The sequence below is a fragment of the Cryptococcus depauperatus genome, chromosome 3, assembly GCF_001720195.1.
Source record: "Cryptococcus depauperatus CBS 7841 chromosome 3, complete sequence".
Lineage (NCBI taxonomy): Eukaryota > Fungi > Basidiomycota > Tremellomycetes > Tremellales > Cryptococcaceae > Cryptococcus > Cryptococcus depauperatus.
This window is the reverse complement of record NC_089470.1, coordinates 2,107,129-2,126,637: the sequence shown is the minus strand read 5'-3', so window position 1 is coordinate 2,126,637 and position 19,509 is coordinate 2,107,129. Positions and strand designations below refer to the sequence as shown.

The window sequence follows — 19,509 nt, the reverse complement described above, 5'->3', positions numbered from 1 at the left end:
CGACAAGCTTATACGTGCTCTCAAAAGCAGCACAGCCTCCATTCAGGATTTTCTGGCAGTCCTTGATTGTATGTGGCAGACCCAGAAATCAGTATTATTTTTATCAGTTATATCAACCAGTACTGCCCTGTCATCCAGAGCAATCTTTTGTGTGGGCGAAATCTCTACAATCCCAGTATAGATACACCGATCGTCGTAATTTTTGATAGGAAAACAAGCAGTATTCTCATTATCTCAACCACTTGCTCCTTCAGTTATATTCCAAGACAAAAACTGTTTACGTAATCAACGGATATCACCACGCTGTTAACGAAAACAGGGCCAAGATAATCAGGGTAGCTGTGTGTTTGTGCGCCACACCTTTATCTGAATTGTCGACTTTGTTACTATTTTCTCTTTCTCTTTCTTTCTTTCAACTTTTCTTATAAAACCATTCAGGTATCCTCCTGCTTCAATTCTCGTCGTCTCTGTATCTCGTCTGCACATAGTAGTCTCAACTTGAAGAGGTGAGTTTTTCCGCGAGACAATTCCATATGTACGTGACACCGACGCGTATCTTGGTTTAACTCCCCTTGTCTACATATGGCAGCAGAAGCTCATTATTGTTGGTAGCGAATCCAACTTTCACAGCTAGTCAGCATCTAATCATCGTCTCCTTTCTACTTCCTCTTGCATTAATACCTATCAACAACCTTACATAATGGTTGTCTATACTACAACGCTTCTCCTTTCTCTTGCAGGTGTTTTGGCCCAGACTATAAACACCTCTGTTGATAGCAATATCTTGACCAAGACTGCAGCCTCTGCTGGTCCATCTGGATTCTCCATTCCGTAAGTCTTCCAGATAACTCTTCCTCTTGGCATTATGTCTCAGCATGCATTTGGGCGGCAACGGTCTGTGCATTGCTGTGTCTTTACCCTTCATGCTCTGATTCGCTGACTTTTTTGATAGCGCCTTGAGCGCGCTTACCTCTGGTGCTCCTACCGACGCCACTGTTGGTCTAGACACCACTTATACCGCCGGCTCCACTCCTACCGTCTCTGGCGCACCTGTTCTTCCCACTTCAGCCTTGACCATTGCCAATTATCCTCCTTTGGATGCAACTCCTCCTACCAACTCTGATTTTATCAAGGGATGGCTCGCCAAGGTGAGCCCAATAGCAGATACGTGGAGCATATAGCTTATGACATTCTAGATGGACATGTCCAAGATCCCCACATACAACGTGACATCCGGCGCCTGTGCTACTAGTCCTGAGGCCATCCATGACGGTCGATGTTGGTGGACTTGCGGTGGATGCACCCGAGCGACCGACATTGTCCAATGCCCTGACAAGAACACTTGGGGTCTTTCTTACGATGATGGACCTTCTCCTTTCACCCCTCTTCTCATTGACTATCTCAACCAAAACAAGGTCAAGTCTACCTTCTTCGTCGTTGGCTCTCGAGTCCTTTCTCGACCCGAAATGGTCCAGGCTGAGTACATGGCCGGTCACCAACTCTCTGTTCACACATGGTCTCACCCTGCTCTCACTACTCTTACCAATGAACAGATCGTCGCTGAACTCGGCTGGACTATGAAGGTTATCAAAGACGTCACTGGCGTTACTCCCAACACTTTCAGGCCTCCTTACGGTGACATTGATGACCGTGTTCGAGCTATTGCCGCCCAGATGGGTTTGACCCCCATCATCTGGTCTACTTATAATGATAAGGGTACTGATATTAACTTTGACACTGTATGTTATTTTGATATCAGAAAAATGAAGGATTGACAAGAGCTATAGAATGATTGGCACATCTCTGGTGGTTCTGCTACTGGCGCTTCTTCTTACGAGACCTTTGAAAAGATTTTGAACGAATATGCTCCCAAGATGAACTCTGGTTTCATTGTTCTTGAGCATGATTGTAGGCTCTTGGTGCAGTCACTGTTATGTCTAGCTAACCCAGATTTAGTGTATCAGCAAACTGTCGACCTCGCTGTCGGTTACATTCTTCCTCAGGTCTTGGCCAATGGCACTTATCATCTCAAGTCAATCATCAACTGTCTCGGCAAGGACAGTGTGTATCCATTCTACTTTTGCACGTTTTACGACACTGACAATGCCTAGTCTCTGAAGCTTATATTGAGACCTCATCAAACCAAACCAACACTCGAATCACTCAAGCTTCTGGCTCTACTTACTTCCAGCCAGTCGCTGGTACTGGCACTGGCCCCGAAGTCTCTGTTCCTAGCGGCAGTGGTGCAGCAGGCTCTGGTTCTTTTGCTGGCAGCAGCAATGCTGGCTCTAAACCCTCTTCTAGCTCTAAGAGCGGCGCCACCAAGCCTGCTACTTTCAACGGCGCCACCATTGCCCTTGGAATTGTTGCTTTAGGAATGGCCATTGCTGTTTAACATTTCGAGTTTTGTGTCTACTATTTGATGAACATGCCGATGGTGATTAATGTGATGAAACTAATTGTAATTCCGTTAGGGGAGGGGGCTGGAGGGACAGCAACGGTAGTGCTTGTTTCTGGGTCTTTTCACAGATGCTCGCTTAAATCCAAGCCTTTTATCATTTCCCTTTTGGCAAAGCCATATCGCTACCAGTCTTGGCAACGTCTCATTCTCCGGAAATCTTTGTTTGGCATTTCTTACCCTACATTCTTCTAGAGTGTTATGAATCAAATGGACATTTGACTCAAATTTCATAACTTTGCTTATCCAAAGGCGGTTGTGAATGTTGCAGTACTGATGGCCCCGCTCTGAGCATTATTGCTTACTTGTTGCCTAATGTTTTCCCAGTTTAGACAAGAGTGGTACCCATATCACTAATGGCTGAGGTGTATTTACTGAGATAGCCACTGACCGTTATGAAATCTTTTGTTTTAATAGACTAGCTGTTGAAGCATGTGTCATCGCTCATTGCACAACCAAGGCGCAGCTCGTCAATGCAATGGATATGCCACTGCTCCAATTCGCAAAATGGCAGGCACTTGGATATACATACCCTTCACCAACTACTCTCTTTCGTTCATCTCTTTCCCTTCTTCTTCTTCTTCCCACTCTTATTTGTCTTACCGCCGCCCGTCGCCGGTGCAACCGACGCACCTTGCTGTACTTGAACCGTAGCATTCTCCATCGCACTGCCAGAGCCAGCAGGGGCTGGCGTACTTGCTGTCTTTGGTGCTTCTCCTGCTGATGGGACAGTAAGAGCTGGGCGTGACTTAGCCTTTGTGTTGGACATAAGCGATAGCAGGCGAAGATTTAGAGAGTCAAATCGGTTGAGTATGATGGATGAGAATGTCTTGTACTTTATACACTGTGGATACTTTGAGCGAATGTCGTTCACCACTGACAGTCGGCCATTGTACCCAACCTACCTTGACATTATCTGTAACCTTGAGCACAAGATGACCTGTCTTGGGTTGGAGTTTTACGCAATATCTGACCTGGAAGACATGTTAATCCCATTGCGAGGTTGCTGTCTCGTCCATATCTTACTTTGTTGGGTGACCTGACATACAAATCAGTTGCAGCCTATCAACTTATCAGCGTAGACTATGCAAGACAATGGGACTCTTCTTACTGATTCAAAATCTGTCCAGTTCTTTATAAATACCATTTTTATATTGTATATATATATATATATATATTCTTTAAATGTCTGTAATGCAATGTATAGTCAAGAAAAAAAACATTACGTAACCATTTCACTACACGTGAACTCGCTTGGGCCATGTCTTTACAACATCCTTTTGAGATTTTCTAATTTGATTTTCTCTTTCTCTTTGTCTTTTCAGCTGCTTTGTTATGTCTGGATTCCTCAACTCTATTGGGTGCGTGGTTTTCTGTCATGTCTGTACTCGTCTTACTTGTTTGATAGCCGCCTCCGAGCCCCAAAGCGATCCCCTACCAATACTCCTACCCAGCAAGGCTTCTTTGAACCTTTCCCTTCACCAGGCGTGGAGACGACCCCACAGAACCCTCAAGCTCCTTTTTCGGGTCCTAAACCACTGTATCTTTGTCAACCCTTTGTTAAAGCTGCGCTTGTCAAGGGCAGCTTCAAGACGATTGTAGCACCACCAAAGTATGTCGATGTGAATGAATGGGTTGCAATAAACTGTAAGTCTTCTTTTGGTTATGGTTGAAGAGTGGTTCGAGGCGTAGCTAACAGTGAAGCGGTACAGTGTTTGATTTTTATCATAATCTGAATCATTTCTATGGCGTTCTTACTGAATTTTGCACCATCCAGAATTGTGCTACCATGTCGGGTGGCCAAACGTAGGTGTACTCTCTTATATACGTTGAGTGCATTCTGAAAAGAAGCGGATGTAGATTAAACTTTTTATGGCCTGATCAAAACCAACGGCTGGTATCACTCCCTGCGCCTACATACATCGACTTTGTCATGAGTTGGTTACAAAAGATGTTGGAAGATGAAAACGTTTTCCCAACTAAATCATGTAGGTTGTGCGGCTGCGTTTGTTCTCCTGCTTATCTCGCGTCCCAGCCAAACCATTCGATCAATCCTTTGCTTACACTGCCAAACACATCTACAAACACCTGTTTCGTATATTTGCTCATCTCTATCACGCTCACTTTGAACAAATTCTTCACTTGTCGATCGAAGCGCATTTCAACTCACTCTTTGCTCATTTCTTAGCGTTTGGTAAAGAATTTGACCTATTGGTGATGAAAGATTTGATGACAGCCCAAGGAATGGGTCAAGGTGTTGCTGAGCTCAGTGAAAAGTGGAGACAAATGGGAATCCTAGAGTCTTAGCCAGTCGAATACAGGATTATCATATATTTTACAAAACGACTACTAGGAAGCAAGATTGGTAGCAAGCTGTTGTAGATTTTCCTTGTTCCATGCGCATGGCAATTATTCATCCAGTTCACGTTAAATTGGTCAATTAAATTGATACATTTCCAGATATAGGTTATTTGATAACCAATATCATGTAATATAACCGGAAAGATTCTATAGAAAAATTATGAATTGAACAGTCAAACACTGTCTTTTTGTCTAATCCCCACATATACTGTCGTACGAAGAACAAGGTATCACTGACCACACAAGACTGCGCGGAATGCTGAATAATATTAAGTGAATTAAGATGCTCGATAAATTACTGAAAATACAGAGGAAATTTGGGAGAAGTCTCTTTGGCACAAGAGATTATGTGATAAACCTATCGACTGTAGCGGCAACCCATTTTGCCATCATAGACAGTCTGTAAACTTGAATCAGCCGCGCAAATATCTGAAAATATACCGAGTTCCTTACTGGTCGGTTTTGACTTGTGGGAAGGCCAGCTCCCCTAGACCCTTCATTCCTAAATCCTCCAAAACTTGTTCTCTTTGACCACTCAAACTTAGATTTGAACTGATACTTGGAGCATATGGCTTGCTATGTCCTGCATGATGCAAGGAAGTGTTACTGTCAATGCTTGGTAATGTAGACAGAGGGGGGATAGTATAACCGTTGGGGTCTGTGAAGGCACGCTCCAAAATGGTTGTTGAAGCTTGTATTATTGAAGAGTTGCTCGTTGTGGTGATTGTAGAAATGATGCGCGGGATTAAAGAGTCATAACTGTCAAAAGCTATATGAGCTCAATCTGTTGATTTACACAAATTGAACTCACGCCATAGATAAAATCTCAGGTATCTCAGCACTAGCATCCGCCAAAATTTTGAAAAGGACTGTCTTTTCTGAATCAGATCCACCAGATCCACTGAGAAGAGAAACTACAAGGCTGATAAGTAGCAAGGCGGTGGAATTGTCTCTGGACATGGGGTTAGTCATGTTCACATACAGAGGATGTTGTTGAAGCTCACGGAATGTCTAACAGATCAAACACAGAAATGGTTTGTAAATCAACAGCATTGTCATCCACTCTCAAACCTGCCGCTTCAAACACTTTCTTGATTTCTTCTCCCGATCCGGCCGAAATTGACAGTAAAGTGATAAAATACCCTACGCTCCCTGCATCAACTAAATGCTCGTCCTTGACGCTAGCTTTAACAGGGCTTGCAGATAGGCTAAGAAGCTCAAAAAGCGTCTTAATCGTAAACTTCCTTGTAGAAGGATGACGAACGCCTTTACATATTATTGCCACAAGGGCGAAACCAATATCGGTGTCAAATGAAACACCTGCCACTTGGTCAAGTCTCTGTGTTTCTTCAACAACAGCCCCTCTTGCGTCAAGAAGCAGTTCCATGACTTCGTCTGTAGGTATGCCGCCACTACTCTTAATTATCATGCGAAGAGAAGTAGACATCAATTCTAATGCCGGCCCAAAAAGAGGAATAGATCCTAGTTGAAGGATGGAAACAGCAATCCAAAACAAACTAGTTGGGTAACGGCTTTCGGGAATAAGGCCGGGAACCATATTACTGAGACAGCGTAGCATACTGATAAGAAGGATTGAGTCGCTTTCGGTGAATCGGGATAAGACAGCTGTGACGGCTACAAGGATTTGATAGATCAAATCATCATCAATTTCGTCTGATGCCAAATAACCAAGGACAATGAAGGCTTGAGGTTGGGTGGAAGGATTATGCTGGAAACAAGTTGCTGCTACAAGTCCCATCCACCTTGCCCGCCAAGTGTTAGCGCAATCTATAGAGATAGCGCCTGCTTCCAGTACTTCTCCCAAGAAAATTGACACTTGCTCAATTTTGTCAAGTAATTGCACGTCCGTTTCGTCCTTGTTGGGTAATCCGGAAAGTTCAAGGTGACCATGACTCTGGATAACGCCGAAAGCAGTCATGGTATCTGGCTCTTGCAAACGTCTGAGTAGGTCGGTCAAAGCAGCGCCATTCATCTCGCCGGTAGTGACATTTGAGGCCAGAGAGTTGAGCATGCTTATAAGTAAACCATACACGGTCTGGCGCATAATGAGTGGCCCAGCACCAAGCAGAAGGGTAATCACATGGAAAATCTCAGGAAGAAAGAGCTGAGAGTCAATGGCCGTTGTGGGATTGAATCCTAGTGCAAGCGTTATTCGCGCAAGTGCACAGACCTCAGTCCATGTGGTGTTCGCCGTGAGATGGCTTGATGGTTTGAGGTAAGTTTGAGCAAGAGATTTGCGTAATCGGGCAGCAACTTTCCCCCGGACATTTGTTGAAGCAATGGAAACAAGGATGTCTGCGATACATTCAGTCTTGTCGCTTCCAAGGCCAGCGTTGATGGCACCATAGATCAGTTCAATAACCATCAAGTCAATAAGACTCTCATGGGATTTTGCTAGAGCCGCCCAGATGTGCTGCTGAATAGACAGATGTAATCTCCTCCGCTCCGCCACTGTAATGGATATCAGAGATCTCACAAGCTCTCCCACCTGCTTGACAGACTCTTCTGCGTCCTCGTTAGTGGGTCGACTGAATTTATCCAAGTTGGCTAGCCATGGGCCAACATAGTAAAGAGATGCCGTTTTATGAGGTACATCGGCTTTGGAAAACCCAATGGTCCACTCTTTGAGGAAATCCAGGGTAAGGTGAGGGGCAGAGTTTGCAAATGCTTTTGAGAGTTCATAAATCCAAGAAAGGGAATTATTGGGGATACACAATCCCACAGACACTTTGAGCACTCTAGATGCAAGGTCATACTTGAAAAAGCAAGAGAGCTCATTGACTAAGGTATATGCACCCATACGAAGAGTCTCATTACTCGATGATAGATTGAGAAGCGCCACGTTGAGAAGCGTCGCAGGTACGTCACTAGGACGAAGAGCTCGGGATTTGACAGGATCTCGTAATCGTGCTCGTGTAGATCTAATGGCGTAGGCAATTTCAACTCGGTCTGCGACACACATTCAGTTTTAACCCATACAGGCGATGAGAATTATCTCACTTTTAGTTATCAGGGTCAAAGTTTCACTTTGTGAATACTTAATGGTCAGTTGATCGAGGTTAGGCTCACTACCAGTGATAACATCATCAATATCCGAGAGTCGTACAATATCAATGATATATGACTTGAGGTTGGTTAACACATCTTGCTTTCTTCGCTGTTTCATCCATCAAGACACATTTAATGTTAACTTTACAATCGCAACTTACTGTAGCGACCTGTAAACATTCAGGTCCGAGCTTGAGGACCGCTGGCACCTGCATACCATGATCTGACAGGCTTGAAATGCAATCATAGACCAGATCCATTGGACTTGAGAGAGAGGAAGTACTCGGTGGTAGAAGAATCTCTCCAACAGGGATCTGCTCCTGTATCTCTTGAGTGCTACAAGCTGCTAGGATATTCTTGCCAACAGATCGGTCTGGAAACATAAGCTGAAGTGATCTGCCAAGGGAATATAGACAGTACGTACTAATGGTGATGAGTTCGGCGACTATACGTTTGAGCCTCTTACGCGCATATGTATTGGGGCTATATAATATGATTGTCTAGCCATTGTTAGTGTAAGTAAACAAATAAGTTTTTAAGAAAATATACATGTAAACAAGACGTCAACTCGGGAGGCGCCATCTGCAGCGAGTTCTTGATCCACTTGACAGGCAGTTCTGTTCTAGATGAAAAGTCCGTAAGATCAACAATCAGATCGTAAAACTCGTTAACCCTTTCCAAAGTCTGTATTAAGTCAGCTTTAGAATAAGATCGAAGCAATGTATACTTGCATGGAAAACATGGTATGCCAAGAGGTCATAATCAATGAGGGCAACCTTTGCAACTACAAAATAGAATATGCGCCGTCCGGTCTATGATATAGATTAGCGAAAATAAATCTGATGATGTTGAATACACATACAAGACTTGCAGGTCCTTCATAGAACACATCCTTAACAGCATCAATATTTCGCCCTTGATTGTGCTTCATGAACCTAGGGCCAATTTAGTCTCTATGGCATGGCAAAAGTCGAACAGATAAATGACCAACTCTTCGTAAGCTTGAGAGGTTGCTTCATTTTCAAGAACCTTTGCATCTGTAGGTGGACCAGTGGACATCATCACCTTTCTTAACCTCTCAAGAGCGCCTTGACCGTCAAATTCTGTTCTCACTAGCTTTGAGCTTGAGGAATGATGGAAAGATCTGGGCATAGAAGACAGACAGGCTTCTAATTTCGTCTGATACTTGAAAACAAAACGATGGCTAATTCAAGATATGTTAATACCTATTCCTGACTAGATAAAAACAGCTGACATTATTGCGTCGTCTCCATCTAAATCTAGAGACTTTTCAGCGTCTTCCTGGAACATCTTGATAGTACTTTGCAAATCCGCTGTCCTTGGTCGTATCTACCAACACAAGTTTACTCAGCTCCACACAGTGCCAAGAACATGATGACTCACTGCAGCCTCCGATAAGAAGTTTGTGACCTGCTTAATATTATCCGACAAAAACGTATTCAATACTTTCATGTGCGGTTCCTTGAATACAACATTGTTTGCGAGATTTTGGACTACCTTGATGACCATCAACAAGGCCCTTCTAGTTTCGCGCGTATCTGGTGAAACATCAAGATCAACAGACTCTGGCGAGACGATGGCGGGACAGAAGAAACGCAGAAAAATGAAGGACCCGATCGCCGAATGACGTGAATTAGGAAAACGGTCATCCACTATCTCCCAAATGTAATGACAAAGAGCGCGAAACATGCTATTGGGGGCATAAGTCGTGATTTTGCACCAATATCAATTCAACTCACACAGGTACTCGACTAGTATTCAGACAGATTAAATCAAGAAGAGCTTGACACATTAACTTCAAGCGGTCGGCATTATCAGATATGTCATCTCCTTCAGCAGCCTTTCTAGGGTCCAACTCAAAAGAACACTCTGCTGGTCTTTCTGAGATAGAAGCAAGCAAAGGTTGAAGAGTATGCCGAACATAGTTGTAGCCATACGTTTTTGCAAAAATAGTAATCATGCGCATGGTGATAGAATTAGCCCTGAAAAGCTCTGACTCATGGTTGGTCATGGCAACCTCTCGCTCAATCAATACTCTCATCAACGCTAGAAGTGTGCCCTTTGCCTCAAAGACTCTAAACAACAAAGTTGAGAGCTCATCAACTTCTGCACCTGTTTGTGGACAAACATCAACCATTGCTAACGCGAAAGCCAAGTTTGAGCTGCTCAGATTTTCAAAATACAATTTCGTAGTGCGATCTGTGATGGCTGTTGGCCCTACAAACCTTGTGCCGTGCTGTAAAATATTGGTGAGTAATTGCATAAAGACAATGCGAAGAGTAGAGTCTTCGTGATAGCCAAGGGCGAGACAATGTTCCAAACCAACATCGATGTTAGAGGAAAGAAGGTTGGAGAGTGAAAGGATGGCGAAGGTAGAAATATCATTACAAGTTGATGACTTGGTTTGTCCATGTGTCGTGGGAGAAACTAAAGACTCGCCCTTTACCAGCATATTAGTTATAACCCCGAAATTGAAAGATACTTTACTTCTTCTTTATTTGTCCTCTCAATGACTTTGACAAGATGATTGTAATGCTTATAGAACAACCGAGATTGATGTGCGCCTTGTGGACTATCTTCGTCTTCTCCAGTCAGAGAGAGTACCAGACCGTTAGATATGGGTACCATTGCTCTTAAACAGGCATGGTAGAGCTCTCGCTGTAGCTTGCCATTCGGATCAACTCCTACTGTATACACATCGCTCTACGCAAGTATTAGATTTGTCACACGATGGATTGTATACTTACCCTTAGAGTCTCTGTCGACCATTCTGTTAGCCAATCCAGTGCCACATTCTTGAACTTGGCACTGTTTTCCAACAAGACATTATCCTTTTTCAACAATGCCATTTCTACCAACTGACAATACTTTGTTTTAAGCCTCAGCGCCTGGTCGGTTCGACCTAGTTTATAAATGTATTGTCCTAACATATAGAGTATTTCTCCCAAATCAACTGGAGCAGCTGGTATATCATCATCTGGGCCAAGGCGCTCAACTTGGAGACGAAGGACGGTAACAGCTTGTTCTGTGAGTATTGTAAACCCTTCTTGTGTGTTTGGGCCTGCTGGCCCCCATGCACGGGACAATAATCTGCAATAGATCATCAGTTACAATTATATACTTGTTGCTTAAAAACCCACTTGACTAGTTGAGTCACCAAAGTTCCACACATACTTGTCGCAAGCTCGCTTCCCAAACTCGCCTTTACTGACTCCCTCACCGGTACAGCACTACTGATCAGCAGCTCCACGCATTGCTTAATGAATCCTTCTACAATGGTAAAAGGATCTGAGATATCTTCATCGTATGCTGCTGGTAAGAGGCCTTCTTTACCAATGACAGCCGATAGCGATTTTGGTGGATAGTTGATAATGCCAACATGTGCCAATGCACATAGATATGAAACGAGGTTTTGCCATTCCTTAGACTCCTCCTCCGTTAGTCCTTCAATATCTGCTGTCATTACTCTCCTTCTATCTCTGGAAGAAATTGAAACACCGTCATTGGCCACAATAATTCTGGATGTGAGATCTTTCCAAATAGACAAGGATCCTACCCAAACCGACACTGTCAAAGTTGCTCCAACGGCCAGGGGTCGTAGACTCCTTCTGATCATTCTTTGTTGCTGCTGTCTTCCCATGGCAGTTGGTAGCGAAGCAAGAACGTCGAATGCTCCCGCACGTTGAGTAGGCAAGTCTGAGTACGTACTGTGCCTTAGCTCTCCAGTTGCAGATTGATGTGCCATTCTTGTCAATTTGCCTATCGTTGAGAGGGTAGGCAAAGTCAAGGTGGTTTGTTCCACATCTGGAGAGACAACAGAGACGAATCCAGCCGCTGATATCACCATGACTGCAGGCTGAGCTTTGGGCGAGGGAAACAGAATAGTCGGATGCTGTTCAGCAAACTGAACGAGGGATGTGATGATTTCTCGCATCGCATAGAGAGAGATATTGACTTCATCCTGATCGCCGCCGTGAAAGGCAAACAACATCTGCCGACCTATGTCAAGCAACATCTGCCAAATGCCAGCAGACGCGCTACTTGCAAGAGACGTCATCTTGCCACTACGACACATATTGTCGAGATAGCGAATGAACGATGCATTTGTTCTTGCCGCAGTTACGCGAATAATTTCTGGAAAGGGGACAACCATTAAAGAGGAAAGGCTCTGGAAAAGGGAGAGAATGCTGTCGGTAGAAGTGATTCCGGATTCGAGGCGTACTCCAGAAAATGCGAATTGAGGCTCAATCATATACAAGTTCAAGATCTCAAGAGATATGTCAGACTGTCCAAATGGAATTTCAATGCTGCCTCTAGGTCGACGAGGTGCGAGATGGTCAGAAGTTAAGGTAGCAACGTAAGACTTCAATAACATCAATTTCATCTTGCCGTATAGAATGATTTACTTGCCTTGATAATACCCCTGATTAAGGGGCTCACTTCTCTCATCAATTCGTCAACAAGCGGAAACCACGGCAAGCGGTCTCCTTCTATCGCAATGGCAATGCACGCTTTGATCACAATGACTTTACTCGCATCGGAAGGGTTATTCCAAAGCTTTGGAAACAAAAGCCCTCCTGTGGTAACCGGATTTAAGCGATAGAGAGCCACGAGCCCATCTACCAGCACATCTTGGTCCGATATTTCATTAGAAAGTGACGAGTAAAACAAAGCATTTTTGAGATCGTTCTGAATTTCAGATACCAAGCTACGGATACCAGATGACTCTAATCGAGGAGAAAGGGCAATTCCTGCCATCATCAAGTCGACATAACAGATCACGCACGCTTCAAATCCTTTGGATGAATTCAGCCCCTTTTTAAAACTCTCCAGAAAAGAAGATTTTTTCGAATGGGTAAAGCTTCCTCTGACGTTTTCTCCCATGACGATCTTCCGAAGTGTGTCAGGAAAGAGAATCAAGAGCATAGCCATAAGTGGGTAAAATGCCTTCGTGCGTCTAATGGCTGAAGACAATCCGAGATCCGACATGCTATACAGCACATCAAACAAGACATCCGGATCTCCATCCATTTTTCTACCAGATTCAATAAGCGATTCGTACTCTGCAGGTTGCATAATAATCCAATTGCGAATGGCTTTTCGCAGCATAGTAGCTACCGTGATCTGAGCTGGTCGCTTGATGTGAAGAAACGTAGAGCCGACTTCTTGTAATGCCTGGGTTAAGCGACCTTGATCCATTTTGCTCCATTCCAAGAGACGAAGATCGGTGAGATCTGGTGAATCGTCAATGGTGGTTATAAGATAACCTATTCGTTTTTTTATTTGCGCAATGATTAAAGGCCAATTTGAAGCCGAAAGATAGAATATTATACGTGCAATGTATTTTGTCATTTGCGAGATAGAACATTGTACGGTTGGGCAAGTTGTCGATAGCTGGCGACTCTGAGCAGCACCAGGGGACGGTCTTTGAGAGATAGAGGGGTAAGTGCGATCTTGTAGAAATTTCGAGCCTAAGGAATAAGAGCTTGAGGCTGTAGAAACCGATCTGACCCAAGAGGTTGAAGAGCCTATATTAGGCCCTTTCCGATCTTTGCCTTGTTGACTGCTTGAAGTTTCGCCAAAGTCCGTATCCAGTGATACCATTCGAGCGTATACCAGCAATACACTGAGCATCTGTCTGGCGAGATGGTCTTCGAACGGATAGGGATCAGGCCATCGTCTTGGTAGATCTGACAGTGGTGGTGGGGAAACCTGTGAGTGCAAGCGCCATGACGCAGTAAGGCAGAGATTAAGGATATATAAAATGTATAGCTGAGAGTGAAGAATGTCAAGGGAGGTGTCCCCTAAAGAGCTTGCAGAAATTGAAAGCTGTCAGAGCATTAGTAAACGGGTGATCATTCTGACTGCACGCACTTTTGACAAGGTTTCCAACACATTTGTTAGCGACTGTACAACCAACGACAGACGGATCCTTGACAGCCGCAAGAGCGACTGCACCGTGGCCTGGACCGCTGGATCTGATTCGAGCGCGACAAGCTCTGTTCCCGAGTTACATGGTAGCTTGTTGAATAACCTCAGCACCAACGGATTCACCACCTTTTGCTCTCCCGACTGTGCTTCTTGCTTACTCATCATGCTCGCCGAGTCATTTGTACTCTTTGCTGGATGGGAAATCGACGCGCCGGTTGACGCGGACGCGTCTGCCTGACGAAACCTGGACGACGAGAGCGAGTGTGTAGCCCGCCGGAGTGGCATTATATGGATGGGTGGCAAAGATAAAAGAAAAAGAAGAATTAGTTATAATACATGTATATATCAAGAGAAATCCCTTGACCTGCACAGACCACCTCTCTTTCTTCTTTCCCGATCAACTCGTTTACCCTACAACTTGAAACCATCCCGATCGTATGTATCTTCGGACTATTCCCTGTCTATGCATAAATTAATTGCTCACCTACTTTAGAAACTTGTATCATGGACAAGTCGTCGAAATCATTCTTCTCTTTCATCTTTTCTTGCTATGGCTGTGAAAGTCGCCCATACAAAGGGATCATCAGATGCGAAAGCGCCCGACATTCTTACGTGGCCGACCAAGTTAACACAGAGGTGTGTGATCGCAGTGTTGCGCGACGGCTGATATCTTACGTAGCTTGGAAGTGCATCAAGGTCCAGTTAATATAGTGAAATATAACCACGGAGCAAAGTACATAATATCTGGCTCCGCAGATAGAACGATCAGATTATGGAACCCGGCTCTAGGCAAGGAGATTAAGTGCTATCGCGGCCATGCCCAGGAAGTGTTGGCCATTGACATGTAGGTTGCGGTATGGGTGCGCATACTCACGGCTATAGCGCTCAAGACAATGCTAAATTTGCCTCATCTGGAGGAGACAAGGCAGTGTTTGTGTGGGATGTTGCGTCAGGATCAATTATTCGTCGACTACAAGGTCATTTCGGCAAGATCAATGCTGTAGCTTTTAGTCAAGATGCTCAAGTACTCGGTAGTGGTATGTCCTACCCTTTCTTAAATTCCTATCGCCAATCACGATTGTAGCTGGTTTTGATGCGAAAGTCATGTTGTGGGACATGCGCGCATCTTCCCGAGACCCTCTTCAAGCTCTTAAAGAAGCAACATCAACTATTACATCTCTCATCCTTCCTGCTTCCCCTCAGATCATTACAGGATCTTCTGATGGGCATATCCGCACCTATGATCTAAGATTCGGTCTTTTGACGGATGATTTGGTGGGCTCTCCAATTACATCACTCAAACTATCGCCTACTGCCCCGGAAGAGAGCATGCTGGTAGGAACGAATGATGGAAAGGTTCGCATCTTTGATCGAAAAGATGGAGGTTGTCTTCAGACGTTTTCGGGACACAAAGTCGGTACGGAAACACCGAGATGGGGTATGGAGTGGGGATATGGAGAAGGGCTTGTATTAACGGGCGATCAAGAGGGTAAATTGTGGGCTTGGAATGTCATCGATGTAAGCTGGTTCGCCTGTACGAGACAAGGTCTAATCAATATAGGCGAAGCCCCACGATCCAGAACCTCAGATTATACATAAACGCACAATAACGTCGATACAAATGAACCCAAAGGGCAAAGAGATGATCACAGCTTCAAATGACGGTACCATCAAAGTTTGGTCTTGTTGATTCTATAAGATTCCCACTTTAAGAAACCTCAACATCAGTTGTATTACCAGGTTATATTTGCATAGAACAAGTACATAATCCCTTCTCCCAATACACGCGATATGCAATTGCAAAAACAGCATTCGATGCAGGTAACATTCTCTTTTAATCACTGTCTTTGGCTCTACCTAATACCTCCGGGGTGGTGGCCCATTTCTCGGTTGATAAGTACCATTTCCATAGGGATTATAGGCCCCTTCGCTTCCCCTAGGAGGTGCCCCATATCCGTAACCTCCGCCTGCCCTCTGAACACCATATGCAGATGGCTGAGCAGCTGCATAAGGATTCGCTGGTGGGTAAGGCGCCTTTTGTCCATTGTTCCCATGTCCATATACTCCATTGCTGGTATAGGATGTCGACCCACTATATCCGGCGTAAGAACTTGCATTTGGCGGCGCAGCTGCATATGGATTTGCATTTCCATAACTGTAACTCCCACCTCCATACACTGGTACAGGAGGCCGAGGAGGCAATGGCATCGAATGAGGTGTACTGTACCCGTAAGAAGAGCTGGAAGTATTGGAGTAAACTTGTCGACCAGATGGTGGAGTGTATCCGTGACTAGACCTTCCAGGTCCACTTTCATACCTTCCTCTTGCTACACCTGGCCCGCCAGATGGCTGTTTCGAGGATGTCCCGTCAGCGCCAGAATGACGAGGTCCTCGTCGACCGCCCTGTCCACCACGCCTGACCCAATCCTTGTCGCTCTCTGTAAGTCGAGGAGGTTCAGATTCATAGCCGCGTAAAAGGATAGAACGATGTGGACTGGCTTGGCGGGGAAAATAATATCGTACGGAGATGGAATCGTTTGGATTCAAATCAGGGCACTCTGGAATAGTAGGGAGAGGAGTATCGAAGGAAGACGATGGAACACAATTGGGATCAGGAAGGACAGCGCCTGACATACCCATCGATGTCGACGGATCAATAGGCACAGGCTGTTGTCGATTAAGCTACTAAAATACGAGTAAAAAGAGAATACTCACCTTGGTTACATCTTTAGCTCTCAGGCCATATAATTTGTCACAAAACACATCAAACAGCGTATTGTCATTTGCAACAAACATGAGGTTGTCTCCCCAAGTATTCCTCCGCTTTTCGTCATCTGATAACTCATCTTCTTTACTTTTGAGCGCATCTAAAAGACGGTTCTGGTCAATAAAAGGCAAAAGTGCGACACCTTGCCATGCCATCTTCTTTCCGTTCATATCAATTTCAAAGTCAGGGGGGTAGAAATCAAGGATGGGGGAGTCTTCGTTAATCATCAAGGTCTGGAGGGGCTCAGGAAGATGAATGCGACTACACCAACGTTCAGTAAGCAACCTTAACATAACAGATCACTCACGAAGCCGCAGGGAAAACTCCCAAAAGCTGAGCAAATGGTTTGAACGGCATACTGATCTCAAAGCTGATTTCCATCGATCCAACGTTCTGGAAATCTTGCGCAAACGGAGCATAATGGTAGGGATAATACCAATCCCATGCAGGTACGCCTTGGTAATAATACTCAAGCACCCAGCAAAGACCTTCCATATAAGCTTTGGTGATGCTGGAAAAGAACATAAGCAGGGTCTTTGTGTATGGCATGTCTCATACCTGTCCAAGAACTCTCTGTTGCCTAGATCAACTCCGAATTTTTTCTCATAATACCTTTCTCTATATCCTGGCTCCCACAGCCTCACGTCGTCAGTATAGTCGACTGTGCCGTCAGCGTTCACCTTAAGTTTCTTCTTGGAGTCTGGTTGATCCTCAGAATTAAGAGGAACCTCAGCATCATTATCTTCATCGTCATTCTCCTCAGCATCTTCACTCCTTTTGCGTTTATGCGGTATTATGGTGGAGTCTTCTTCGCCATCTATGGCAGCATTCTCAGTGTTTGTATCTACATCTGCAACGACGGACTCGTCCTCCGGGACTTCTTTCTGACTTTTATTTTCATTGATAAATACAGGCATTGAATTAACAACATCTTCTGGATTGCTTCGTTTTTCTTGTGTTTCTTGCTTGATTGCTCGCTCCTCTCCATCACTCTGTGTTTGTTTAAGAGAAATACTACTCTTGTCTTGATCTGTTCCCTTTTGTTCTTTGGCTTCTTCGTCTTGGTCCAAATTAACCTCTGTATCGTTCAGATCACCATCCAACTCAGCCTTGAGGGCTTGTGCAGCACTCATATTTGCCATTCGAATAGCCCTTCTGTTCTTGACAATGTCGGAATTACTTCCTGCCATAGCGCGCTTGACTTTGTCGTCTTCATTGTTACTTTGAGTCTTCTCGACCTCATTTTTGGGCACAAGGTCAAAACTTGGACGAGTGGGGAGAGAAGGATGGAGAGCACCACCGCGAGCCGTAGCGGCGGGATTGCTGACCGCAACATACTCTGTTCCATTCACATTCATGACACCTTTCTCTCGAGCCTCTTCGTCATCCTGACGCTTGTGTTCATCAATTCTTCGTCGTTTTTGAGAATGTTCTTGTCGCTCTTCGTCCTGTTTTCTCTTTTGGAAAATCTCATCTTCCGATTTGGCTAGACCTTCAAGTATTACTTGAGCTCGTTCAAGATTGACTTTGCCGTGGTTAGTAACATATCCTCCCATCCTCGGCAGCTCTGCCCGCCAAATCTTTAAAAGAACATCAATGGCACCTTCACGAATCTCTAAGCTGGGCAAATGAGGCAAAAAGTCGTTCCCAACAAAGAAAATCATGAAGATCCAGTCGTCGATCGCAAGCTCAAGATCGAAGGGAAATGGAACATGAGAGACATTCAATTCAATGGCAAGGTACTCTCTCAGACAAGCAACATCAAGAAAGATGAAAGGCTTTGGATCTTCGGGTTTAGACACCTCAACCACGTTGGGATCTTTGACTTTCTTCTCACTCTTGCAATTTGCAGAGAGATGTCCCGGCTTACCGCAGTTTCTACATGGTTGAGGACCCTTGGAACTTTGTGCAAAAACATCTTCTCTCAGAACGCGGAAATGAGGTTCGTGTGTAGCGAGTGAAAGCATGATCAAGTCGGCATCAAGACCATAGATAATGTGCGATGTATTGGCATCCCATGTAGGATAACTTCTCTGTCGACGGATCCAATCCATAATCTTGTGTTCACCTTCACCAGGGACGGAAGAGTCCGACAGGATGATTTTAAGATTTTTCCATCCAGGATCTGTTGTAAGCTTATGAGAGACCCAGTATTTGAGAGAGATTGATAGCAAAGTCATAAATGGTGTGCCGGGTGTGATGGCATTGGTATCCCAACCCTTTTTGTTTGCAGTCTCTTCTGATACGGGGTGGCCCATGGCTTCGAAAAGCTTGATAGCCTCACGGTGCTCTTCTTCTTTATCTGCGGCTTCTTGTGCGGCTCTAAACCGACGGGATCTTTGCTGATTCATTTTTGCTCTTGGAGCGACACCATCTGTGATTGTCAACACAAGCTAGAAACACAAAAAGTAGATAGCTTACCGATAGCCAGCATCAAAACTTTTCTAGGCCTGCACATGTTGACTACTCTCTCTGTATATTTGAAAATCTCCACCATCATTTCTTCTTCTGTCTCTGGCGCCGGTTTTCCTTCTGGATGCGTACATGGATGCACAATACCATTCATGTCCACTATACGCCGCTTAGCTTTGTTTCCTTTTATAATGCGATTCAAAACGTGCGGTACAAGTTGTCCACCTCAAACCCATTAGGGTTGGGATTCTCATATCTTATAGGTTCTTCCATTAACTCTCCATCCGATCCCCTGACTTTTTTCGGAAAGTCTTCTTTGACTCGGGTTACAATTTTTGGATACTTTTTTGACAGCCATCTGAACAGTGCTGGGACACCCTATATATGGCGATGAGCTCATCTCGATTATTCCGACTGTACATACCATAGTGTTAATGTTGTTTTTGTAGTAATACAATTGATAATGTTGAATCGAAAGTCGTATTCAAAA

At 44.5% G+C, this 19,509-nt stretch overlaps 6 protein-coding genes across 6 annotated transcripts; 3 read left to right on the top strand and 3 right to left on the bottom strand.

Moving 5' to 3' along the window:
• Nucleotides 1-700: 700 nt before the first annotated feature.
• L203_103121 (uncharacterized protein) lies at nucleotides 701-2,395 on the top strand (the record flags this gene model as incomplete). The annotated part of the gene is made up of 6 exons (XM_066212527.1): nucleotides 701-831; nucleotides 953-1,148; nucleotides 1,197-1,739; nucleotides 1,788-1,908; nucleotides 1,957-2,061; nucleotides 2,112-2,395. The coding sequence occupies 6 exons, from the start codon at nucleotides 701-703 to the stop codon at nucleotides 2,393-2,395; spliced, it is 1,380 nt and encodes a 459-aa protein (XP_066068624.1).
• A 619-nt stretch (nucleotides 2,396-3,014) lies between these two features.
• Nucleotides 3,015-3,605, bottom strand: L203_103120 (uncharacterized protein; the record flags this gene model as incomplete). Its single annotated transcript, XM_066212526.1, has 4 exons — nucleotides 3,015-3,302; nucleotides 3,364-3,432; nucleotides 3,485-3,520; nucleotides 3,570-3,605. The coding sequence occupies 4 exons, from the start codon at nucleotides 3,603-3,605 to the stop codon at nucleotides 3,015-3,017; spliced, it is 429 nt and encodes a 142-aa protein (XP_066068623.1).
• Nucleotides 3,606-3,793: 188 nt separating this feature from the next.
• On the top strand, nucleotides 3,794-4,765 carry L203_103119 (uncharacterized protein; the record flags this gene model as incomplete). The annotated part of the gene is made up of 5 exons (XM_066212525.1): nucleotides 3,794-3,819; nucleotides 3,867-4,105; nucleotides 4,171-4,264; nucleotides 4,319-4,446; nucleotides 4,494-4,765. The coding sequence occupies 5 exons, from the start codon at nucleotides 3,794-3,796 to the stop codon at nucleotides 4,763-4,765; spliced, it is 759 nt and encodes a 252-aa protein (XP_066068622.1).
• A 399-nt stretch (nucleotides 4,766-5,164) lies between these two features.
• Nucleotides 5,165-14,125, bottom strand: L203_103118 (uncharacterized protein; the record flags this gene model as incomplete). The annotated part of the gene is made up of 19 exons (XM_066212524.1): nucleotides 5,165-5,219; nucleotides 5,273-5,578; nucleotides 5,631-5,771; nucleotides 5,824-7,789; nucleotides 7,841-7,997; nucleotides 8,050-8,261; nucleotides 8,313-8,388; nucleotides 8,438-8,572; nucleotides 8,620-8,700; nucleotides 8,751-8,823; nucleotides 8,880-9,092; nucleotides 9,144-9,238; nucleotides 9,293-9,599; nucleotides 9,649-10,349; nucleotides 10,397-10,612; nucleotides 10,657-10,999; nucleotides 11,050-12,272; nucleotides 12,320-13,738; nucleotides 13,784-14,125. 19 exons carry the CDS (start codon nucleotides 14,123-14,125, stop codon nucleotides 5,165-5,167), a joined length of 8,061 nt encoding a protein of 2,686 aa, XP_066068621.1.
• Nucleotides 14,126-14,390: 265 nt separating this feature from the next.
• L203_103117 (uncharacterized protein) lies at nucleotides 14,391-15,530 on the top strand (the record flags this gene model as incomplete). Its single annotated transcript, XM_066212523.1, has 5 exons — nucleotides 14,391-14,476; nucleotides 14,520-14,669; nucleotides 14,723-14,877; nucleotides 14,925-15,358; nucleotides 15,402-15,530. The coding sequence occupies 5 exons, from the start codon at nucleotides 14,391-14,393 to the stop codon at nucleotides 15,528-15,530; spliced, it is 954 nt and encodes a 317-aa protein (XP_066068620.1).
• A 167-nt stretch (nucleotides 15,531-15,697) lies between these two features.
• Nucleotides 15,698-19,446, bottom strand: L203_103116 (5'-3' exoribonuclease 2; the record flags this gene model as incomplete). Its single annotated transcript, XM_066212522.1, has 7 exons — nucleotides 15,698-16,507; nucleotides 16,556-16,868; nucleotides 16,915-17,118; nucleotides 17,166-18,981; nucleotides 19,029-19,178; nucleotides 19,229-19,397; nucleotides 19,444-19,446. 7 exons carry the CDS (start codon nucleotides 19,444-19,446, stop codon nucleotides 15,698-15,700), a joined length of 3,465 nt encoding a protein of 1,154 aa, XP_066068619.1.
• Nucleotides 19,447-19,509: the final 63 nt, after the last annotated feature.